The sequence below is a fragment of the Chaetodon auriga genome, chromosome 6 (genome assembly GCF_051107435.1).
Source record: "Chaetodon auriga isolate fChaAug3 chromosome 6, fChaAug3.hap1, whole genome shotgun sequence".
NCBI lineage: Eukaryota > Metazoa > Chordata > Actinopteri > Chaetodontiformes > Chaetodontidae > Chaetodon > Chaetodon auriga.
The window spans coordinates 25,641,292-25,660,417 of record NC_135079.1 but is presented as its reverse complement, the minus strand read 5'-3'; the positions used below and the strand labels follow the sequence as shown (position 1 = coordinate 25,660,417).

The window sequence follows — 19,126 nt, the reverse complement described above, 5'->3', positions numbered from 1 at the left end:
AATAAAATGATGATGTAATGACAATTTATATGCAAAAGGTAAAAGGTCCACTTCACTCTAACCTCAACAACTGTTGGGATTGTAAAGATCTTCTGTGCTGCCGGCTTGAAGACATTTTACAGTTTGTAGCTTCTTTGCAGCAGCATCCATATTTGAAGCACTGTAGTCCACCTCAGGCTCATTGGTTCTGCTGACACTGAGCTTCAGGTGATTGTCGTTGCTCTGTGTTCTTCTGTGAACATAGTCTGTAAGTGAAGACAGCATGTCTCTCACTGGACATTATTCACTCGAATCATACAAACAACTTCCATTTCACAAAATAATACCTTGTATTAAATTCCATCAAAGTCATATATTATCAGTCTGGACAGACATGAATGTAAACTTCTTCTGTTTGTTTGCTTCTGGTTTATTGACAATATATTATTAAATATGACATATTCATCAGTGATACAATCCCACACTTATTTCAGTTGTTGTCCTTTTGAACTTGCCATGCAGATGAAGACAAAAGGTGTTTATATCTCAGACTCTCAGGACATGAAAATGCCACAGCCACCACTTTACCATCTCTCTCCGACCACTGTGAACTGTAAAAAATGGATTAGTTTCATTTGTAAGGCAATTATCTCTGAATGAGGGACAAGAAATGGAATACACCGCTGCCACGCACACACGCATTTGCAATCTTCAAAAAAAATAAAGGATTGTCTGAATTACTGAATTATTTTTAGATGAGGCATGACTTTCCACAGCAGACAGTTTCTAATCAATTTTAATCAGGTCTTTTGCTGCTTTTTGGAAAGTATTGGATCAGAGACGTGTCAGGCAACAGAGTAGAACAATATTGAACTTGGCTTTGAATCCATTATCAACATGCTGGGCTGAAAATGTGACAAAACTGCAATCTGATTAGATACAAATGAAGACTGGTCTAAGTCGACACTACACCGATGTCAAAAATTCTCAGTAGTTGTTGCTACATTTGTCTACAAAAAGCTCTAAAATAGCTGTCCAACTGAACTGCTATGAGATAACACATTTAATAAATGAAATGGTGACTTTGTTATGATATCTTAAGTAATTACATGTTTAGATTCCATTCATTCTGAAAAAACATTTTTAAATGAACTGCATTTAAGACATGACATGTGCTTTACCGTTAGCAGAGGTACAGCAGGATTTGACTCATCCACTGAGGAGGTGTGTATCATTTCATTTAACGGGACCCAATGTGTCCATAAATGAGATTTCAGCACTGTAACTGTTTGCTGTGTGAGCAATTTGTCTTCTTAGAGCTATGGCTAAAGTTATTATTCTCACTATACAACACATTTCTAAAATTAGCTGGTGGACTCACACCTCTCTGTGGTCGCTGCCACTGGCCATTCATGGGCAAAGTTGACTCAAAGCAAGCTCGAGCTGCCAGCAGCAAGTGTGGAATAGGTCATTGTTGTCTCCATGGCAACCCATGCCACAGCATGCATCATCCTCTATTGTGTGATGTTGTGACGGTGTCACTCTTTTCTGTCTCCCACACACATCTGTGCACAGATTGTCTCCAGTACCTGTGGAGACGCTCATACTGTCTGTCAAGGGCATCCTTTAAACAACTGTACTTTTTATGCTTTTTATCCTCCTCCCCCCATCTTCACAACTGCACACCATCAATCTAGTCATTTACTTTAACTTTATTTCTCACTCCATTAGTTTCTAGGACACAGAGTGGCACAGCAAGAGAAAGGGGTGTGGGGGAGGGACAGAGAACATGAAAAAAAACAAAAGAAAGTTTGGCTCCTCGGAGAGCTAAAATGTAATTTCACAGTCAACTTGCTGTGATATATTATTTTACAACAATGGGGTGTGGGCTGATATGAGCCCTGCTTGGCACCTGTACAGAGCAGTTAGAACATCAGTGATGGCTCTCTGGAGAGTTTGGTGGTTTGTGTGTGTGTGTGTGTGTGTGTGTGTGTGTGTGTGTGTGTGTGTGTGTGAAGGCAAAATTATCCCCAAAAAATACAATAAAATCCACTGAATGGAGACACAAGGAGGGCTCAGCCCAGTGAGCACAGTCCACTGTAAAATATGAGCAGTCATGATAGACAGCAAAAATAATTCCAGTTTTGTTTAGTTATTTAATATGAACTAATATTTCCCAACTGTGGTTTCGTGCCTTTCTGTGCTGAGGTTTAGTAGGAAAAATCTGTGTGACAGCTGGCATATATAAACCCAATCTGAGAGACTGAAAAGACAACATCCAATACTCTCCCATTCTTCAACAGGGTAGCAATGAGACAGCTCAGCCAAATAAAACAATCTAAACATCATTTATTGTAGTAGCTGCACACCCTTCTTGCTCCTGCTTCACCATTAAATACACTCCAGGAACATAGTGGAGCATTGACAGATGCCTCTTGCTTCATTAGCTGCGGTCCCTCAGCCTGGGGAGCACCACCACAGTATCAAACAGCTTTGACCACAAACCCAATGAGGCAACAAGGCTAACCTATACACAACGTACAGAAGATGGGATTAGACACATCATGTGATAAAATGTTTTAATTTCACTTCAAAAATAAAATCAGCTCACGTGCATTCAAGTGGTGCTTCTGAATTTTTTTCTTTTTGGATGTTTGATCACACATGTCAAAAACTGAAAACAAATTAAACAGATTCAAGTTTTTCAGTCAAAATACTGATGGTATCAAGTGCCACCTAACACATTCACGGGTGAGTCCTTGTCTCGTTCTCACAGTTTGCTGTTCTTCTGAAACTGAGCCACCAGTCCGAGCACCTGCTCTGATGCCTTGATGACCTTATTCTGCAGGTAAAGAGCGCTGTTTTTAGACGTCTCATTCAGGAAGTAGCGATAGTTCACCATGATGCCGCAGGAGTTCGCCACACCCCTCGGGCTGGTGTCAGCGTGCCAGTTGAGCCGCCACATGGTGGCGCCATTTTGCAGGTGGAAGTTGGCCACCGGGTTGAGAGCGTAACCTCGCCTCTTCTCCCCGTAGAGATACCACGCACAGAGACGCATCAGGGCAGGCTCCAGGACACGGCACAGCCGCTCGGAGTGCATCCACTCACTGGTGCCGATCATTTTGCGGAGGGCCTCGGTGGGTGGGGTCCCTGGGGCTGAGTCAGTGGCCTGTTCCACCTCCTTCCACTCCTGCTCAGAGAGGAGGTCAGGGGCCCGGCCTTCCTTCCTGTACTGGCTGAGCAGGCCTTGGAGCCAGGAGGAGAAGCCAGGGATGGGAGACAGGCTGGAGAACTGAGCCATGTGAGGGAATTCACTCTAGAAGACAGCAGGAGAGAGGGAGGGAGGTCGAGTTCAGTCTTTTGAGATCCAGGACCATTTTACACCCTGTCTAATTCATTGGACCCTTTACTCCCTTCTATTCCTCAATTTCAGGGGTCAGGCTACCTGTTAAAAAACCTTGTTTAGTTTTTTTTTTCCAACATCTTTATTAGTTACATAACAGCCCTACAGCTGAACAATACAAGAAAGAACAAAAATACTGTCAGACTGATGTCAGTTCATTATCTTTCCTTTGGTAGAGGTGATGGTAATTCATTAGTATCCATGTACCGCATGCAGGTGGTTGTTGATCTTTCTATTGCATGACTACACACCTGCTGGCTGTGAATAAGGTCAATTCTAATAAATCTGAGTTTGTTTTTCATTGACTGCTATCATAGTTGTGTTGTCCAGTAGGGTTACTCTTAGTTCAGTGGGGATGGTTATTCCTGTGATGTCATCAAGCACATTGATTACAAAAGTCCAATATGAATTTAGATATAGGCAGGCCCACAACATATGTACCAGTATTACTATTCCGGTTTTACATCCTTGGCATAACTGGGAATATTGAAGCTTAATTCTATTTAGCCTGTCAGGCATATACCTGATATAAAATTACACAATACAGTCGATATATATCGACTGTATTGTGTAATTTTATTACTAGTGTTAAATGAGAAACATTGACAACCAATACACAGGGCTTCCCATTCCAAGTCTTCACAATTACACTCAAGGTCTTCTTCCCATTTCACTCCTAACACTTCCCACCCTATGATTTGTGAAATTTCAAAGTATAAGATATAAACCCTTTTACTCTCTGATTGTCATGCAGAAATTCATCTCGAGGCAACTCTTCTAATGAGTTTAGATGGCCATTTTATTTGAGATGATTAAGTGCTTAACCTGGAGATATTTTAAAAAAGGGAGTGCAGTGTAGCCTGTACTTGGAGATCTCAACAGTCTGAAGGGCTCCATCTTAAAACCAATTCCCAAAAGTTGTGGTACATTTCATAAACTATAATTTTGTGATAACATCTCTCAGGGCTTCAGGTGAAGATGGATTTATGTGAAAAGGGGATTTTGTCATACTGTAAAAGATTGACTACAACCTGTTTCCTTCCAAACTTGTTGCCAGACAAGTGTGTATGAACAGTGTTTGGATTTGTTGTGTTAACCAGGAGTGAATTTAAAGAGCCGATACATGGTATTGATTCCAACTTCAGCTTTTCAGGTGTCTGTCTAATTTGCTTCCATATAACTGGGTGAGTTTTCCCTGCTTGCCATGTCCATACTGCTCTAATTTGAGCTGCCCAGTGAAAGTATTCAAAATTAGAGATTGTCTGTCCACTTTTTTCAAGAGGGCTTTGTAGTGCTGTCAGTTTTATCCTGGGTGGTGTGTTTCTCCATATAAACTGTGTGAGACAAGAGCTGAGTTGTTAAAAAATAGTTTAGGGACTGAGGTTGTTAGCTTCTGGATAAGACAGGTATTTTGACGTTATATTCATCGTAACGCTTGAATTAAGGACAAAAGTACGTCATTCCATCTCTTACAATTCCCTTTTGTATTTTTAGTAATGGCGTGTAGTTAAGGGAGAATATATTTTTAAGTTCTTAGTAGGTGATGTGATTAGGCCTCCACTGACACACAGTCCCAGAAGACTGAACATTAGCTCTGCCATTAAGAGCCATGACTACTCTTTTGTTTGCATTAATCTAGTAGCCTGAAATCTTCCCATACTGTCAGTGATCCATCAGAGCTGGGACAGACTCATCTGGCCTTGAGAGGTATGCCAATTTATTCTTATGGCTTTCATCATCTACTCTTTTGTAATAGTGACCTCTACTGTCTCATCATCTGATTGTTCAGGATGATCAGGCTTGCCTAAAAAATACTTAACACTCACACGGTGATGTCCTTGTGATGATTCAGAGTAGCTACAGGGTCTGAAGTGTCAAATTTAGACCATTTCTTTCTTTGCAAATGTGAGACATGAGGTATTTCCTACTCCCTCCCACCATATTTCACCCAATCACACACACGCCTGCACACACACATACACTTTCCTATAGGAAACATGTAACCCAAATTCCCCAAGCCCCTCTTTCTTCCTACATCAAAGTGCAGAAAAGTTATTATGACTTTCATGAGAGCCTTATTTGTTTTACTCAGAAAAACTGGGGGAGGAGCAAAGACTCTGCACTGTCGTCTTTCTGACATTACACTCTGCAGCTACATACAGCATACTCACTGTCAGAGCTCGACAAAATGAGCAACAGAAGCAAAAGTTTGACAGGCCTGGAGGCTCTGAAACACATTCTTGATCACAACAGTGAAGCAGAGGAGGATGTGTCTGAAGATGAAGACCATTTTGAGGTCAATCCAGTTTGTGACAATTCTGATTATGGATCCCCCGATATTGGTCAGGCAAGGTCTGCAGAAAACATAATACAGTGCCAGGGTCCACCAGGATGGCAGGGTCACAGACATCAAGTCAGCTTTTGAGCTGGTCATTCCCAATTCGATACAGAAAATCATTCTACAAATGATTTGCACTTCTATCTATTTTTATCTCTTTCAACTTAGGATTATTCTAAGGACATTTAGCCATCTAAATTGTGCCTCTCTGTAACCGTGTGGATTAGAGCAGTTTTGATCACTTCTCTGGTGGTAGGCAGACTTTCTTCTGATCATCAAGCCACCAGTGCACAACAACACTACAGCCGGGATCAGCTGATGGTTCTCTGACTGGCCGGAATGTCCTACCAAGTACACCAAATCCCAGAGGAGATTAGGAGAAAGCTTTGGGGGCTACAGGGAAAAGAAGGAGGTCAAGGCAGCGCAAGGCAGAGGCACAGAGGGAGAGAAGGAGACACAAGCCGTGTCTCCCCTCTCTCATCATGGGTAATGTGAGCACTAGCCAGGAGACAACAGGAGCTCAGAGAATATTAGGATTATTGATATATGTGAAAAAACGAATGAATGAAAATTTCCCTGCTCATAAAATTCAGAAATTTTGAATCTTTAAGTAAGTGAGATGCAAATCTCCATCTGTTATGTCTGGTTAGAGCACTAAAAAATTAACCAAGGGCAGTGTTTGTCTTACAAACTATATATGTCAACAATAAATACATTTATTGAGTCTGTGCATGAGAAATGATTGATTTTTGTTTGCTGAATGTATGTATGGCAGTTCAGGAAGTTTGGAAGTTTGAGGACATAATGTGCAAACTTTTTTTATTTTCAAGCATGGGGAGGCAGAGTTCCCAGAAGTTGTAGTTGTAGGAGAAGGGGGAGGAGGAGGAGACTGTGCACCCCAGTCTGTGCTAAATATGGAAGTAAAGACCTGAGGTATGCAGGAATGTTTGGAAAAAACTTTCAGTGTTTAAGGGTTTAAAAAATCATTTTTAATCCACTAACAAAAAAGTCTTAGAATCATTTATATGCATTCAGAGACAGCTCTTTCTCAACCTGCCTCAAATGGTTTGATGAGAGGAAAACAAAACAAAAAAACTCAAGGCAGGGACAGGGATGGCAATAAGCGAGATAAACACTCAACCTCAGCATGAAAACACAGAACAACATTTTCATCTTGGTGGTTTTCCTGCTCAGCTCTTCAATTCCTCAGACAGGGAAGACATTGTGAATCAACAACATTGCTTCATGATGCTGCCCTGCTGATGGAGATGGATGATCCCCTCTCTCCTTCCCTGCCTCTCATTCTGTCCTCCTCCTCCTCAGTCGCCTGCACTCTTACCTTTAATACCAGTCCCAGTCTCTGACCCTCTGTCTAACATCAACCAAACACACACACACACACACACACACACACACACACACACACACACACACACACACACACACACACACACACACACACACACACACATGTCTTTGCGTGCAGGTGTCTGGTGTCTGGGTTGATAAGTGACAGTGATGTGGCATAGGAATGATTGGATGCAGATCAAACTGGTGTGTCAGACAACCCCTGGAGGGACACACTGCCGTCTGTCTGCCTCGCTCTGCAGCATTGTTCTCACTTCTTCCTCCTTGATATCGCTTTCTTTTCACTTTAAAACTCAGCCATCTCACTTTACATGTCCCGCTGGCGCTCACCTGGTGTTTCAGTCACCTCCCTCTCCAACCTCTACTTTGTCTCTACTGGGTTCTACCTGTGTTGAGTGTGGGCAGGGTTAACAAAGAAAATAAGGTGGTGGATATAAGGACAGAGGTGATAGAACAGCTGAAAAGGGAGCAGGGAGGAAAGGATAGAGAGGAGAAGGAGGAGCAGTGCCAGAACTGTGCTCTAGGGTCCAATCGACAAAGACAAGCAAGACCTCCTGCATTCACCTTAAATCACGACAGTGACCTTTTCTTTTCTACTCTATCATCCATCCATCATCTCAGTGGTCCCTCTGTGGCTGCGCTGCTCCTCTCTTCGCCTTTAAGAAGGTAAAGCCCTGTCAGAAAATCAGGGCCTCTGGAGAATATGACTGTACTATGGTGTGGAGCCTCGAGGGCAGAGCACTGCACTGACACTTTCAGGGTCAGGGGTTCAATTCCCACCAGGGTCATAAAAAATAACTGTGGGATAATAAAAGGGTCCAGAAAGGGGTATGAAAGTCACACAGAAAAGTTCAATTTCTAACAGTGGTTATTCTGCCCAACAGTGGAATCTTCATGATAAGGTGAAGTTAAGATAGTGTAAAATCAAATATTCTTATGCTGCTGCTGGATTGCCTTGCTTTTAGCCTAGTGGCTAAGGCTAGCTTATTGCTTTTATTGAGGTTTTTGAGGTTTTAGCACTTTTACAGATTTTTATTCTTTTAGTTGTCTCTATGCCTGGCTGATTACCCCCTCGCTGCCATCATGGGTATATCTCTACAGCGAGTTAGCCTCCTTTGAGCAGCTCATCTTGGTCTTTCTCCAGTGGCAGACAAACCTTGGCTAGCATTGCTGGAGTGTCCCTATTCCACCAGTCTACCAGCAAACGTAAAACACCCTGACACAGCACACTCATCTCCTAGCTGTTCCACCTTGACCTCAGTGGTCAAGGATAAGAAGAGATACTCCCAGCCCCCTCTATGATTCCCAGGATGATGCCAATGACTTTGAGTGGTCTAACTCCTTTTCTCCAAATGTCACCTTCGCTGCTGAGTGAAGGTTGTACTGGAAGAAATCATGAAGTTCCATCGAACGCTTCCGAAAGGCACAGATTTCCGTACATCAGCTCCTGCTTCAACACCCGGAGCTCCTGCTGCTCTGCCTGTCCACGATCCCTCTGGCCAGTGGACTACATCACTGCATTCACTAAGCCCGGGTATCACATGCCTCAGCTTCCACCAAAGTTAGCCATCTAAATGGACAACTTTGACCTGACTGAAAATGTAACTGAAGCCACTCATCACCATGTAACACTCTGGATACAATGAAAACTATAGGGTTATTGGGTTATGGTTGTGGACAGTGTTTCAAGTCATGTCCTGAAGATTACAAATACATCTCCAAAAATAGGAATCTTCCCAGCTGCCTTGAAAACAGCTATTGTAAAACCTTTACTTAAGAAATCCAACTTAGTTGGTAACACACTCACCAACTGGCTGAAATCCAACATTCCTTTCATCCGTACGATACTGGGAAAGATTAGAAAGTTAACTCCTTTCCTAAAGAAAATTATATCCTGGAGGGATTTCAACCAGGCTTTAGAAAAATACCACAGCACATAAGCCCTGAAATGACTCTTACTGAAATAATCAGTGACCTCAGACAAAATTCTTTTGAAATTAACGTCTAAAATCTTGTCCTCTTAGACCTAAGTGCAGTGTTTGATATGATTAATGATGACATCTTAATCAATCACCTTGAAAGTTGGTGTTTTGAGTGTGTGTTAAACTGGTTTAAAACATTCATTGAAGCAAGAAAGTTTTTCTTCTTGGTCTCACTAAACATGCTGCCACTTCATGACATCATTAGAGAGCACTACGTATGTTTCCATACATGCGGATGACACACAACCATAAATCTCTACTGAAATAATGCTGCAGCTATAGACTTAACTTACTTAACCCCCTTGATTAAATCTGAGTCCTGGTGTTATACTAGATTCAGGTGTAAGTTTCAGACTCAAAATGGTGATGAAAACTTTTTTCCACCATAGAAACATTGCTAAAGAGCAACTATTCATAAATCAAAAAGATAATGAAATGCTGATTCAAGCCTATATTTCAAGCAGACTCCAGTACCGTAACTATATTTACTGGCACCAGAAAAAACACTTGCAGAGCTCATTCAAAACTCTGCAGCTCAGCTATTAATCAGAATCAAGAGGATTCCTGTATCTAATATTGATTTTATGGTTCTCCTCCTTGTATACAAAGCTCTTAATGGGCTACATTGGCAACTTGCACGTTCACTATTTTCCTTCAAGAACACTGTGTTCATCTGCTGCTGGTTTAGTGGAAGTTTAACCCTAACCCTAGCTGAAAGAAAATCAGGGATGCAGCCTTCGTCAATTCTCCCCAAAAGCTATAGACACACTACTACAGATATCAGTGAAAGGATTTTAAAAGAAAGCAAAAAACTAATCACTTCAGCCTTTAACTAGCTATGATTTTCCTAACGCAGGCCTGACACTTCTGCACTTCGCCTTACACAGCTGCATTTCTTTTAAATGTTGTATTTTACTTGATTTTATACATTATTTGCCGCTCAAACGTGAAGGAAGCTGCAAGGGCTTGGGCAATGTCCATATGAACTAGTGTAGTATTATATCCAAAGTGAACTACGTACTATATTTAAAAACTCTCTGTGCTGAATTCAGTCTGAATGAATTCGACCCAGTAGCATCTGTGACATGAAATGACAAAGATACAAAGCGTGAATCACAGTCAAAAGAAATTTTTAAACACTTCTGCACAAGCATTTTTTTTTTTATTTGTACTACAGTGATATTGGGTTTACCATGACAATTCCTGAGCCAAACTCGGTCTTAGACTTTTTATGAAAAAATTTAATTCCACTGCAGACAAGCATGTCGCTTTTAAGAGACTGAGTTTTAAAAGAGTTAAAAAAAAAAAAAAAAAGGATTCTGTTCAGAAGTTGCAGATATATGACTTGTTAGAAAGGGGGCAGAGCATGTGTAACTAAATGACCAGCTGATTGGCAAGATTTTCATCAACAGTTGCTCTTACATTAGATAATGAGCAGGACTGAGCCTGTTTTTATCAACTTATCTAAGGCCTTTGATATGACTGACCATCAGATTCTTTTGAAATGTACTGTATTAGTGCTTTGACTTGAATTAGTCCAAACTGCTCAGTCAAACTTTTTATCTGTTATGGACATTAATGATGTTATTTTTGTCCGTTCTTCTGCTCTCACTCTTAAACCTCGAGATGCAGTCTTTCATTCTGCCATTAGGTTGACAACTGGGGGTGGCATCAGAACACATAGATGCTTACTATATGAGAACGGAGTTAGAAAAGAACGGCACTGCACTCTGTTTATCTATAAACCACTTCTAACTATCTGAGTATCTCTCATGTCTTCTGAACTATAAATCAAGTCTGCACTGCACAAAGTCCCAAGACTGTTTGGTCCTCAAGCATCATATCAATACTGAGACTGAGAAAATACCATGCACCACACAAATCAACAACCTCCGAGCTGATCCCTTTTAATCACTTTTAATCTCATTTGATAGATTTAGAGGGGTGTGAATGTAGGTGATCTATTCGAACTGACATTTCTCACATTGTGCTGTTTTACATGTATTGTAATTTTTAGATGTATTTTTTATGTGTTCTTATCAGGTTGTCATTGTAAAAGTAAAATAAATAAAGAATGAGTAAAAAAAATAACTGATTTCATTATAAATATCAATAGCAAACACACAGCAAAACAGATGTGTTTAGGTTATACAGCAATAATTTCTTTGGGTAAAATAGTCGGTAAAAAATGAACACATAGCAACCTCTATCAAGATTAATAGTACCTCCTTCCCAACCTTGGACACAAATAGCCCTAATGCTACAGCAGGAAACACAAAACAATATCTGCTGAGCTCACTGAACAGCATTCTTGCCATTAATAAAAAGGCGAAAAAAAAAAAAAAGCCAATAGGTGAAAAGCTTGCAGCACTCAACAGTCCCGTTGTATGAATAACAAAAGTGGAGGAAGTTTAAAGCTCTGAAACCTGATTTTTATGAGGATACACTATAAAGAGCTATTTCCCATCTGCTGGGGAGAGTGGCTTTTGATGTTCCATTCAATGTTCCAATCATTTAACAAGTGCGAGCTGGAGTGGCCCGACATGAAGGGCTCTTCTGCGCTTATTGAGAGAGATGGATGAGATTTCATTTCTGCCTGTCTAGTGACGACTGCTGTCTATGTGTGTATGCATACAGCAAGCGCTAAAACAAGTGGGAGATTTATGATTCAGCACAAAACAAAAGCTTTTCAAAAGCAATCAAAAATGATACCGCTATGCCAGCTGGGCCACACCTGAAGGCTTCTGTATGCAAAGTGAAACGTGTTGTTTCTGGGAAGGAGACAAATCACACCTTTTGCAACTCCACCACAGGGAAGGAGCTGAGGAGCTCTGCAGGAGGAGGACAGCTGTATCCTTGCCTTTATTGCGTCATGTGCATCATGATAAGGTGTTACTATCTAGCTACAATCAGACAGGAGGGTTTAAAAGCTTCACTGATAAGAAAGGATATTTTATGGTTAGGTGTTTATGTAACCTTGCTTCTTTTGTGACCTTTTGTACCTTCCCTCAGCGTTACTCAAGCTAAGTCTTCATAGGAATTCAAATGGAACCATTCAAATAAGTATTTTACAGTGGTGTTGGCTTCATTTTCATTTAATTTGTAAAACTATTCCTAAAAACATTCTGCAAATTTAATCTCAGCTTCATCTCGCATATCGAAGCAGGTAATATACAATTCAGAGGGTTTATTAGAACCTCACAGCATTATGTTCATCACTGAATTTTAATCATTGTTGCAGTTATTAAATATGCTGTATTACAGTAAATGAGACATTCAGACAAGGCAAAATTGTGCTTGTGAATGTACTTCACTGAATTGGTTTCTTTTTTCCGTTATCTCCACCACTTGTGAACATACCCCAACTAAACTTAAATACGTTTGTTTTTTCAAGTTCATTTCTTGGCTGCCACATCCATAGTTCTTAGACCAACATGCTGCTGACAAATGTACCACACGACATCCTGCTTTCCACCCACACTCACCCGTAGTTCTCGGACCACCCTCTTGATGAGGTAGTTGCCCAGCTCCACCCCTTGTAGGCCCCCCTGGGTGGAAGAGATGGAGTAGAAGATGGCTGCATTTATCTTGTTCACATCCTCCTCAGAGTGGAGAGTAGCAAACTCACGGACGATACTCTAAGAAGAGAAAACACACATTTTTGTCGAGTCACAAAGACAAACTCTGTATTACTCACCCAGATAAAAGCCCATTCTCACTCTTCTTAGCTAGAGACAGCAGTCCCTTACACTATTTCAGAGCTGCTGGTGCACAACTGTGGATATCGCTGCACTATTTCACACCATGGAATATTTCAGTGTTGTCAAAAGCACCTTTTCCTCACTGTAAGTGGCAAGAGAAAGAAGTCAGCAGTGTGGAGGTACTCCCGCAGGTATATGCACTTTAAAGGTCTCGGTATTGTTTTTCACGCAGCAATAATCCATTTGTCAGCAGAGCAGAGGAACAAAATAGTAAATCCCAGAAGTTTAACTATCCTCCAAGGTGAGGCAAAGTGAGACAAACGACTGTAACAGCCTGCAGCTATTGCTTCTAACCTGAATGTTATCAGAGATGTCTTCAGTGAGAGCCACGTGGAGCACAACCAGAGGTTCTCCTGGCATTGCGGCATGGGTGAAGGCATAGCAACGGCGATATGGCCCCACTCTGCGCTTCAGGTCAGTCCAGTTCCTTACAGGGTGCACTGCCTCATACCTGGCAGAAGGCTGATGGTCAGTCTTTCAGTTTTCAATCAATCACTTCAGACTGAGGTTGACAAAAGAAAGACTTTCATTTACAGCTCATTTTGCTCCTGAAACAACTGTCACTGGCAGATTTGACTAGCTGTAGCTAGCAAGGTAAGAGTTAGCCACAGTTATCTTAGGGGGTTGGTTTAAGTGCCATCTCTGGATGACTTTTTCATACTTTATGCTAACGTGTCTTAAATATATACTTAGGTTAGATTTGCACTTTCAAAATTCTAGATAGAGTCGCAAAGCTGTGATTGGACAATCACGATTCAGGGGAGAGGTTTAGCAAACTTGTCATAATGTGCTGCATCATTAGTATGTAAGAAAAGAGGTTATGATGAAATGAGAGAGGAAGAGAAAGAAAAGAGAAACACAGGTGCTCTTACTGGCTGATCTTCTGTAGGATCTCACAAGGGGACTGCCAGGTGATTCTCTCCAGTCGGAGCAGACCGACAGAAAACCACTCAGACAGCAAACTCTTCAGCGTGCCGTTCAGGTCCTGGAACAGAAAAAAGGTGAGAGCTTAGAACATCCACATCCAGCTGAAAATTGAAAATTTACCACATTCTTTCCCTCGGCAGCTAGTCTGCTGGGAAAAATACAAGCAGAGTCTTGCATTTGTATTTTTCAATGGAGCAGGCACCATATATTATATAAATAAAAAACTGGAATGCAGGTAACTCTTTCATGCACATGTTGAGTAAGAAAAAGGTCATGGTAGCCACTATATTAAGTCATGCCAGCACTGCAAGAATGTCCTTTTACTGTATCTATGGAAGATTTTTTTTGTCCTTCCGTCATATCTTATAAAGAAGAAACATCATAAAAGTGTTCTCCAGAAATTACAGCTTTTATATGACTAATAAAGAGCCGGATAAACACACTGTCTTTACAACCGCACCACCTCTTTTACAGCTCACAAGCTCTACTTCATTGACTGACAGCGAAGCTGCTTAAGTTTGTCTGGGGGCTATAAACAATTCCATACCAGTATCTTCCACATGGTGTGGGGTGCACGGTCCCCCGGGTGTCTGTGTGCTGCTTTAATGTTTTACACATTATGAGTAGTGATTTGTTTGAGCTTGCAATGGCTGTATAGGAGGCACTTCAATAAACAACTTGCCATTTCAAAGCAGGCATGTCCACCTGCAAAGGTCAGACTTCATTTAAAGCAAATCTCCTGCAAACACACAAACAAGCGCACACAGCATGCGCACGCACGCACACACACACACACACACACGCGCGCGCACGCATGCACGCACACACACACACACACACACACACACACACACACACACACACACACAAATAAATACAGCTTGTAAGCTTCAGGCTTACATTAATGCTCGCTTGTCAGTCATAATAAAAGCTAATGCAAACATGCTCATATACAGTGCAAAAGGGACTAGCTGAAGTTCTCTGCAGCAACTATTGAAAACAAAGCTAAACCACACTTGAAATTCTTCCCCACATATATGCATCAGGCTCTGCATTATTCAGCGAGCGGTTGAGAGGTTTAAAAATTCAGTTGGAAAAAAAAAATTCAGCTAAATTTCCATCACTACTTATGTGATGATGTATGTGTGTGTAAGTGCATGTGTGTATTTGTGTTCCTCTAACTTCACAAACTGCCTGAGGTGAAATAATCTATGATGGTTGATAATCCCAGCCTGGCATTTCTGTGGAAAAAAAACACAGCGCATCAACAAGCCATGAGAGTGCAGCTGCTGCCTTGGGTAGCCAATTCTCACCCACACAAAAGGAAGGCCAAACTGAGATGTGTATGCCATTGACCCAGCAGAAGATGAAGTCCTTTGAAATGGAAGAAGCCTGAGGTTAGGAGGGAGGTGGAGGAACGGAGTGAAGGCACCACAAGAAAATCTTGGACTCCATTAAAAAGAAAATAAAGCAACACTTTTTGACACTGCTGCTGTATCAATGCAGTGAGGCACCGATGTTAGGGGCCAATACAGCCTCTGATACCTTGAGCTGCAGTTGTATTGTGAGGGTGAGTCTATCCAAGGCCAAATGGCCTCACTGATACTTTGTGAAATCCCAGGAAGCCAGCTAAAACAGCATCACTGACTTGTCTTTACATCTTCCATCCACTCAGTTTGTGGACAGGTGAATGAAAGGAGGAGGGAGGAGCAAGCAGGAACATCAAAAATCAATCAACCAACCAAGACAGATTAAACTAGCATAGAACTCAAAGAGACACTCTTGTGAGACCTGCAGTGAATGCAGTGTTGTGAAATCCAAACTTTGATTACTTTAGCAGTTCTACAAGTTGTATCGTTCTTTCCCTCTGTGTTTCCGTGGTACTTTGATTATCCGCTTCATTGTTTTTGCAATCTTTTCCAGTTCCCTGGTATGCACATGATATAAGCTAGCAAAAGCTTCATATCTGCTATGACCTTTTCTATTTTTAGCACAATCAATTCTGGCAATAACAACAAGATTGCTTTGCACACCCAAGACCAAGGTGGTCGCACTCAGTACCGGTAAGCACTCTGTAGGTAGCTTAGACCTTTTAAAGCTACAAAAGGTCTCAGTGGGCCTTGGTTATTGAGATTAAATGCATCTGAATCACCTCTCAGCAGGACAAAAATAGATTCTGAGCAGGAGAGAAGAGGCTAGAAGTCCTCTGGCAATACAGCAGTCAGGGTCTTTGAAAATCATGTTCAGCTCAAAGCAAACAAAACACAAAATCTCTCATCAGGAAGATGACAGAAGGCTGTTCTGGCCCAGGATGATCTCTAGCAGGACAGTTTGAGTTGGACCATTATAGCTTCAGACGGTACACACATCAGGTTTGTCATCTTCATCACTGCATCTCAGCATAACAAGTATCCATTCAGCCATTTGCATTTCATCTAGTATGTTGACATCTATTATACACTATGGAGGCTTCTGCTTGAAGAACTACTGGCGGCCTGTGACACACAAATAACAATTCTCCAGCCAGCGAGCTTCTAAAAAGACACAGATCAATTAATGTGTGCAGCTTCACGTCGGCTCGGTATGATTTCAACTTCGACATAAAGCTAACATAAGGAATACAAGCCAGACTAATGGATAACAAACACCCTACTCCAACAGCTCTGTAGTCTATGTGCAGCTTCAAAATTCAGTGATTAAAAAAAATAATATATCCTGTTTCACCTTGTGGATAACTAAATACTGCAGGACGGATATTGATTGCCCTCACTGAGACGCATATTCATTTCTATTACGTGCTACAGCCTCCCATACAAACAATGAAACTTGAACTGGAACAAGTAATAGATTAGTTGATAAATTCAAAAATAATGGCAACTGTTTTTTACAACTGACTCACTGACACTTTGCTTTTCTCTCTCTAATGTGATAGTAACTTTAATATCTTCAGCCTTTGGTGGCCTTATGTGGTAACACTGGGTTTTAGGAAACCGTGATGGACATTTTCTCTGACTTTGTGATATTTAGACCAAAAAAATTAATCAATGAAGAAAATAACTCGTAGTTGAACCAATTAAGGAAACACCTGCAGCCCCAAATAAAACAAAATAAAACTACTGCAGACAGAAATAAATACACTCCCATAGATTATGGTTGGAAAAATAACTACCTGTGCATTTATGTACACAGTGCTTTAGTGTAGGTGATGCACCGGTGGAGAAAGTTGGATATGCTCATCTGTAAAATGATTCTCTTTGCACTGACTGGGTGAGCATGAACATCTATGGTACATTACACATTTTCTATACATTTGTGCTTCAGCCTCAGATGCTTGATTTGGTAAAAGGTCTCAGATGGAATCAAACCATTCAGTTCATTTGAATACTCAAATACACTTAATGCAAGTGATTAACGTGAGAGTAAGCTTTCCATCTGAAAACTACTCTGCTCTTATTTCAAGGTGTCCATTGAGACTCTTACACTCCAGTGCTGAGCTGAACTGTATTGAAAATTGTAATTATATTTGACTGAATATGAAAGACTGAACAATGAAGTAAATGCCACAAAAAAATGTAGCTTTTATGAAAAATATGTTGGCAAAAAAGTGCCCTAAAGGGAACAATAAGGGGACCATGGGAGCCATGTCTGTGTGATGGATGTTTTTTCTATCCCACTGCGAGTCATTTTTTTTTTTTCATTTTGACTTCAAATTATTCATGACATTGACATGACATAACGTTTTATATTCTGCTCTTTAACCTGGCTGCAGCATGGTGGCTCTTGCCCCTTCATGAATACAATTAAACTTTGTTATCGGGTCTATTTTAACCCACGAGCTATCCAGCAGCAGAAGGAAGAAGCAGCTCTGACCAGAGAAGCTGATCTCTGCAGACAAGACAAACAGAAAATATGAAGAAAGGCCTGAAACTGAGCTTGACTGGTGTATTGTGCCAAGCAAGCTGTTAAAACTATCCCCCCCAAAAAATCCAAAGCTATGAAGAAACAAGATCTAATTCGCTTCCTCTAGCCTGGTGAGGAGGGGAAACTGGGGCAAAGGTAATTGCCACTCAAGCTGTGCTGTCATGTGAGCCAATGTGATGGGGCAAAGCCAGGGGTGCAGTCTGTGCCTCAGTGCTGACGTTCCTTCTGTAAGCAGCTGCACTGCTGATGCTGTTCACTTATACCACATGCAATGCCGCTAGAAATCCAAACATTCAAGCTCAGCAGGGTGCCAAACGCCTAAACGCGAACGACACCGCTTGACTCATGCGAGCACCCGTAGAAATAGTAAACAATGTTTTACCCTAATGTGCGGGCTCTCGCTCGGTTTGGATGAGATTATTTCAAGCACATCGGCTCGGAGATCCACCAGAAACTTCACCCCACCCTCGACCCTGCTTATATGATTCAGCAACTGTTTATATCGGGGGGTCAAGCTGTACCGCAGCCTGTCTTCAACTTGCAAAATGGTCGCCAAGTCTCGTAGCTGAGTGTCCAACAGCTTCACAGCGAGCTCTGAAACGCTTTTGTGCTCTACTCCGAAGTCTTGAGACAGCTTCGCCAGGAAACTCAGTTTGTCTTCCTTGTCGAGGCTGTTGTAGAAGTGCATAAACTCCAAGCTGTTTGATTCGGGGGGAGGAGGGGATTTGTCTCTCGTTTCGTATGTAGGTAAAGGTGCAACGACTCTCGCTAGTATCTCATCCATGCCCGTGACACCGCCACGAATTGGGGTCGAGTACCAGCGCCAAATGCCGACGTTCGAGCCCCCCAGAGTCGCTCTGAGTAGTGCCTGGTGTCGCCAGCACCTCACACTCCTGCGGAAAGCCAAAATAACAGGGTGGGATATCATCGCCGGGAGGGAGCTGCGCTGTCTGTTCGGGACCCGCGACCAGTGAGCACACAGGAAGACACTTCCGGGTTCTGGGTCTCTTAAAGAGACAGTACGGATGTGCTGGCGTCAAGTGAGAAGGTTTGAGTTGAGGCAAAGACAAGTCAAGGCCATTCTTAGAAAAATAACCCAAAAATATGTATCATAATTTATCAAATGAACACACACACACACACACACACACACACACACACACACACACACACACAAACACACACACACACACACACATCCGTGTATCCTTGTACCAAATTCATACGTGAACAGAAATATGTTTGTCCTTTATTTTCATTATACAAATCAGAAATACTATTATTGATATAACATCTGTTTTAACTGCTGCTACTTCAAACATTTTGTTTCAATTCTTTTTTGTTTATATTTTCTGTATTAAGCATATTCATGTATTTGTCTCAATGCATGGTTTTATTTTCTGCTCATACAAAGTTGATTGTTGATGACTGTAGTGTAAATGAATAG

The 19,126-nt window shown here is 41.5% G+C and overlaps 1 protein-coding gene across 1 annotated transcript; it reads right to left on the bottom strand.

Moving 5' to 3' along the window:
• Nucleotides 1-400: 400 nt before the first annotated feature.
• Nucleotides 401-18,674, bottom strand: mlycd (malonyl-CoA decarboxylase). Its single transcript, XM_076734046.1, has 5 exons — nt 18,062-18,674; nt 13,704-13,816; nt 13,126-13,282; nt 12,556-12,708; nt 401-3,295 (listed from the first exon to the last, which is right to left on the bottom strand). Exons 1-5 carry the CDS (start codon nt 18,605-18,607, stop codon nt 2,750-2,752), a joined length of 1,515 nt encoding a protein of 504 aa, XP_076590161.1. The 5' UTR covers nt 18,608-18,674; the 3' UTR covers nt 401-2,749.
• Between the last annotated feature and the right edge of the window lie 452 nt (nt 18,675-19,126).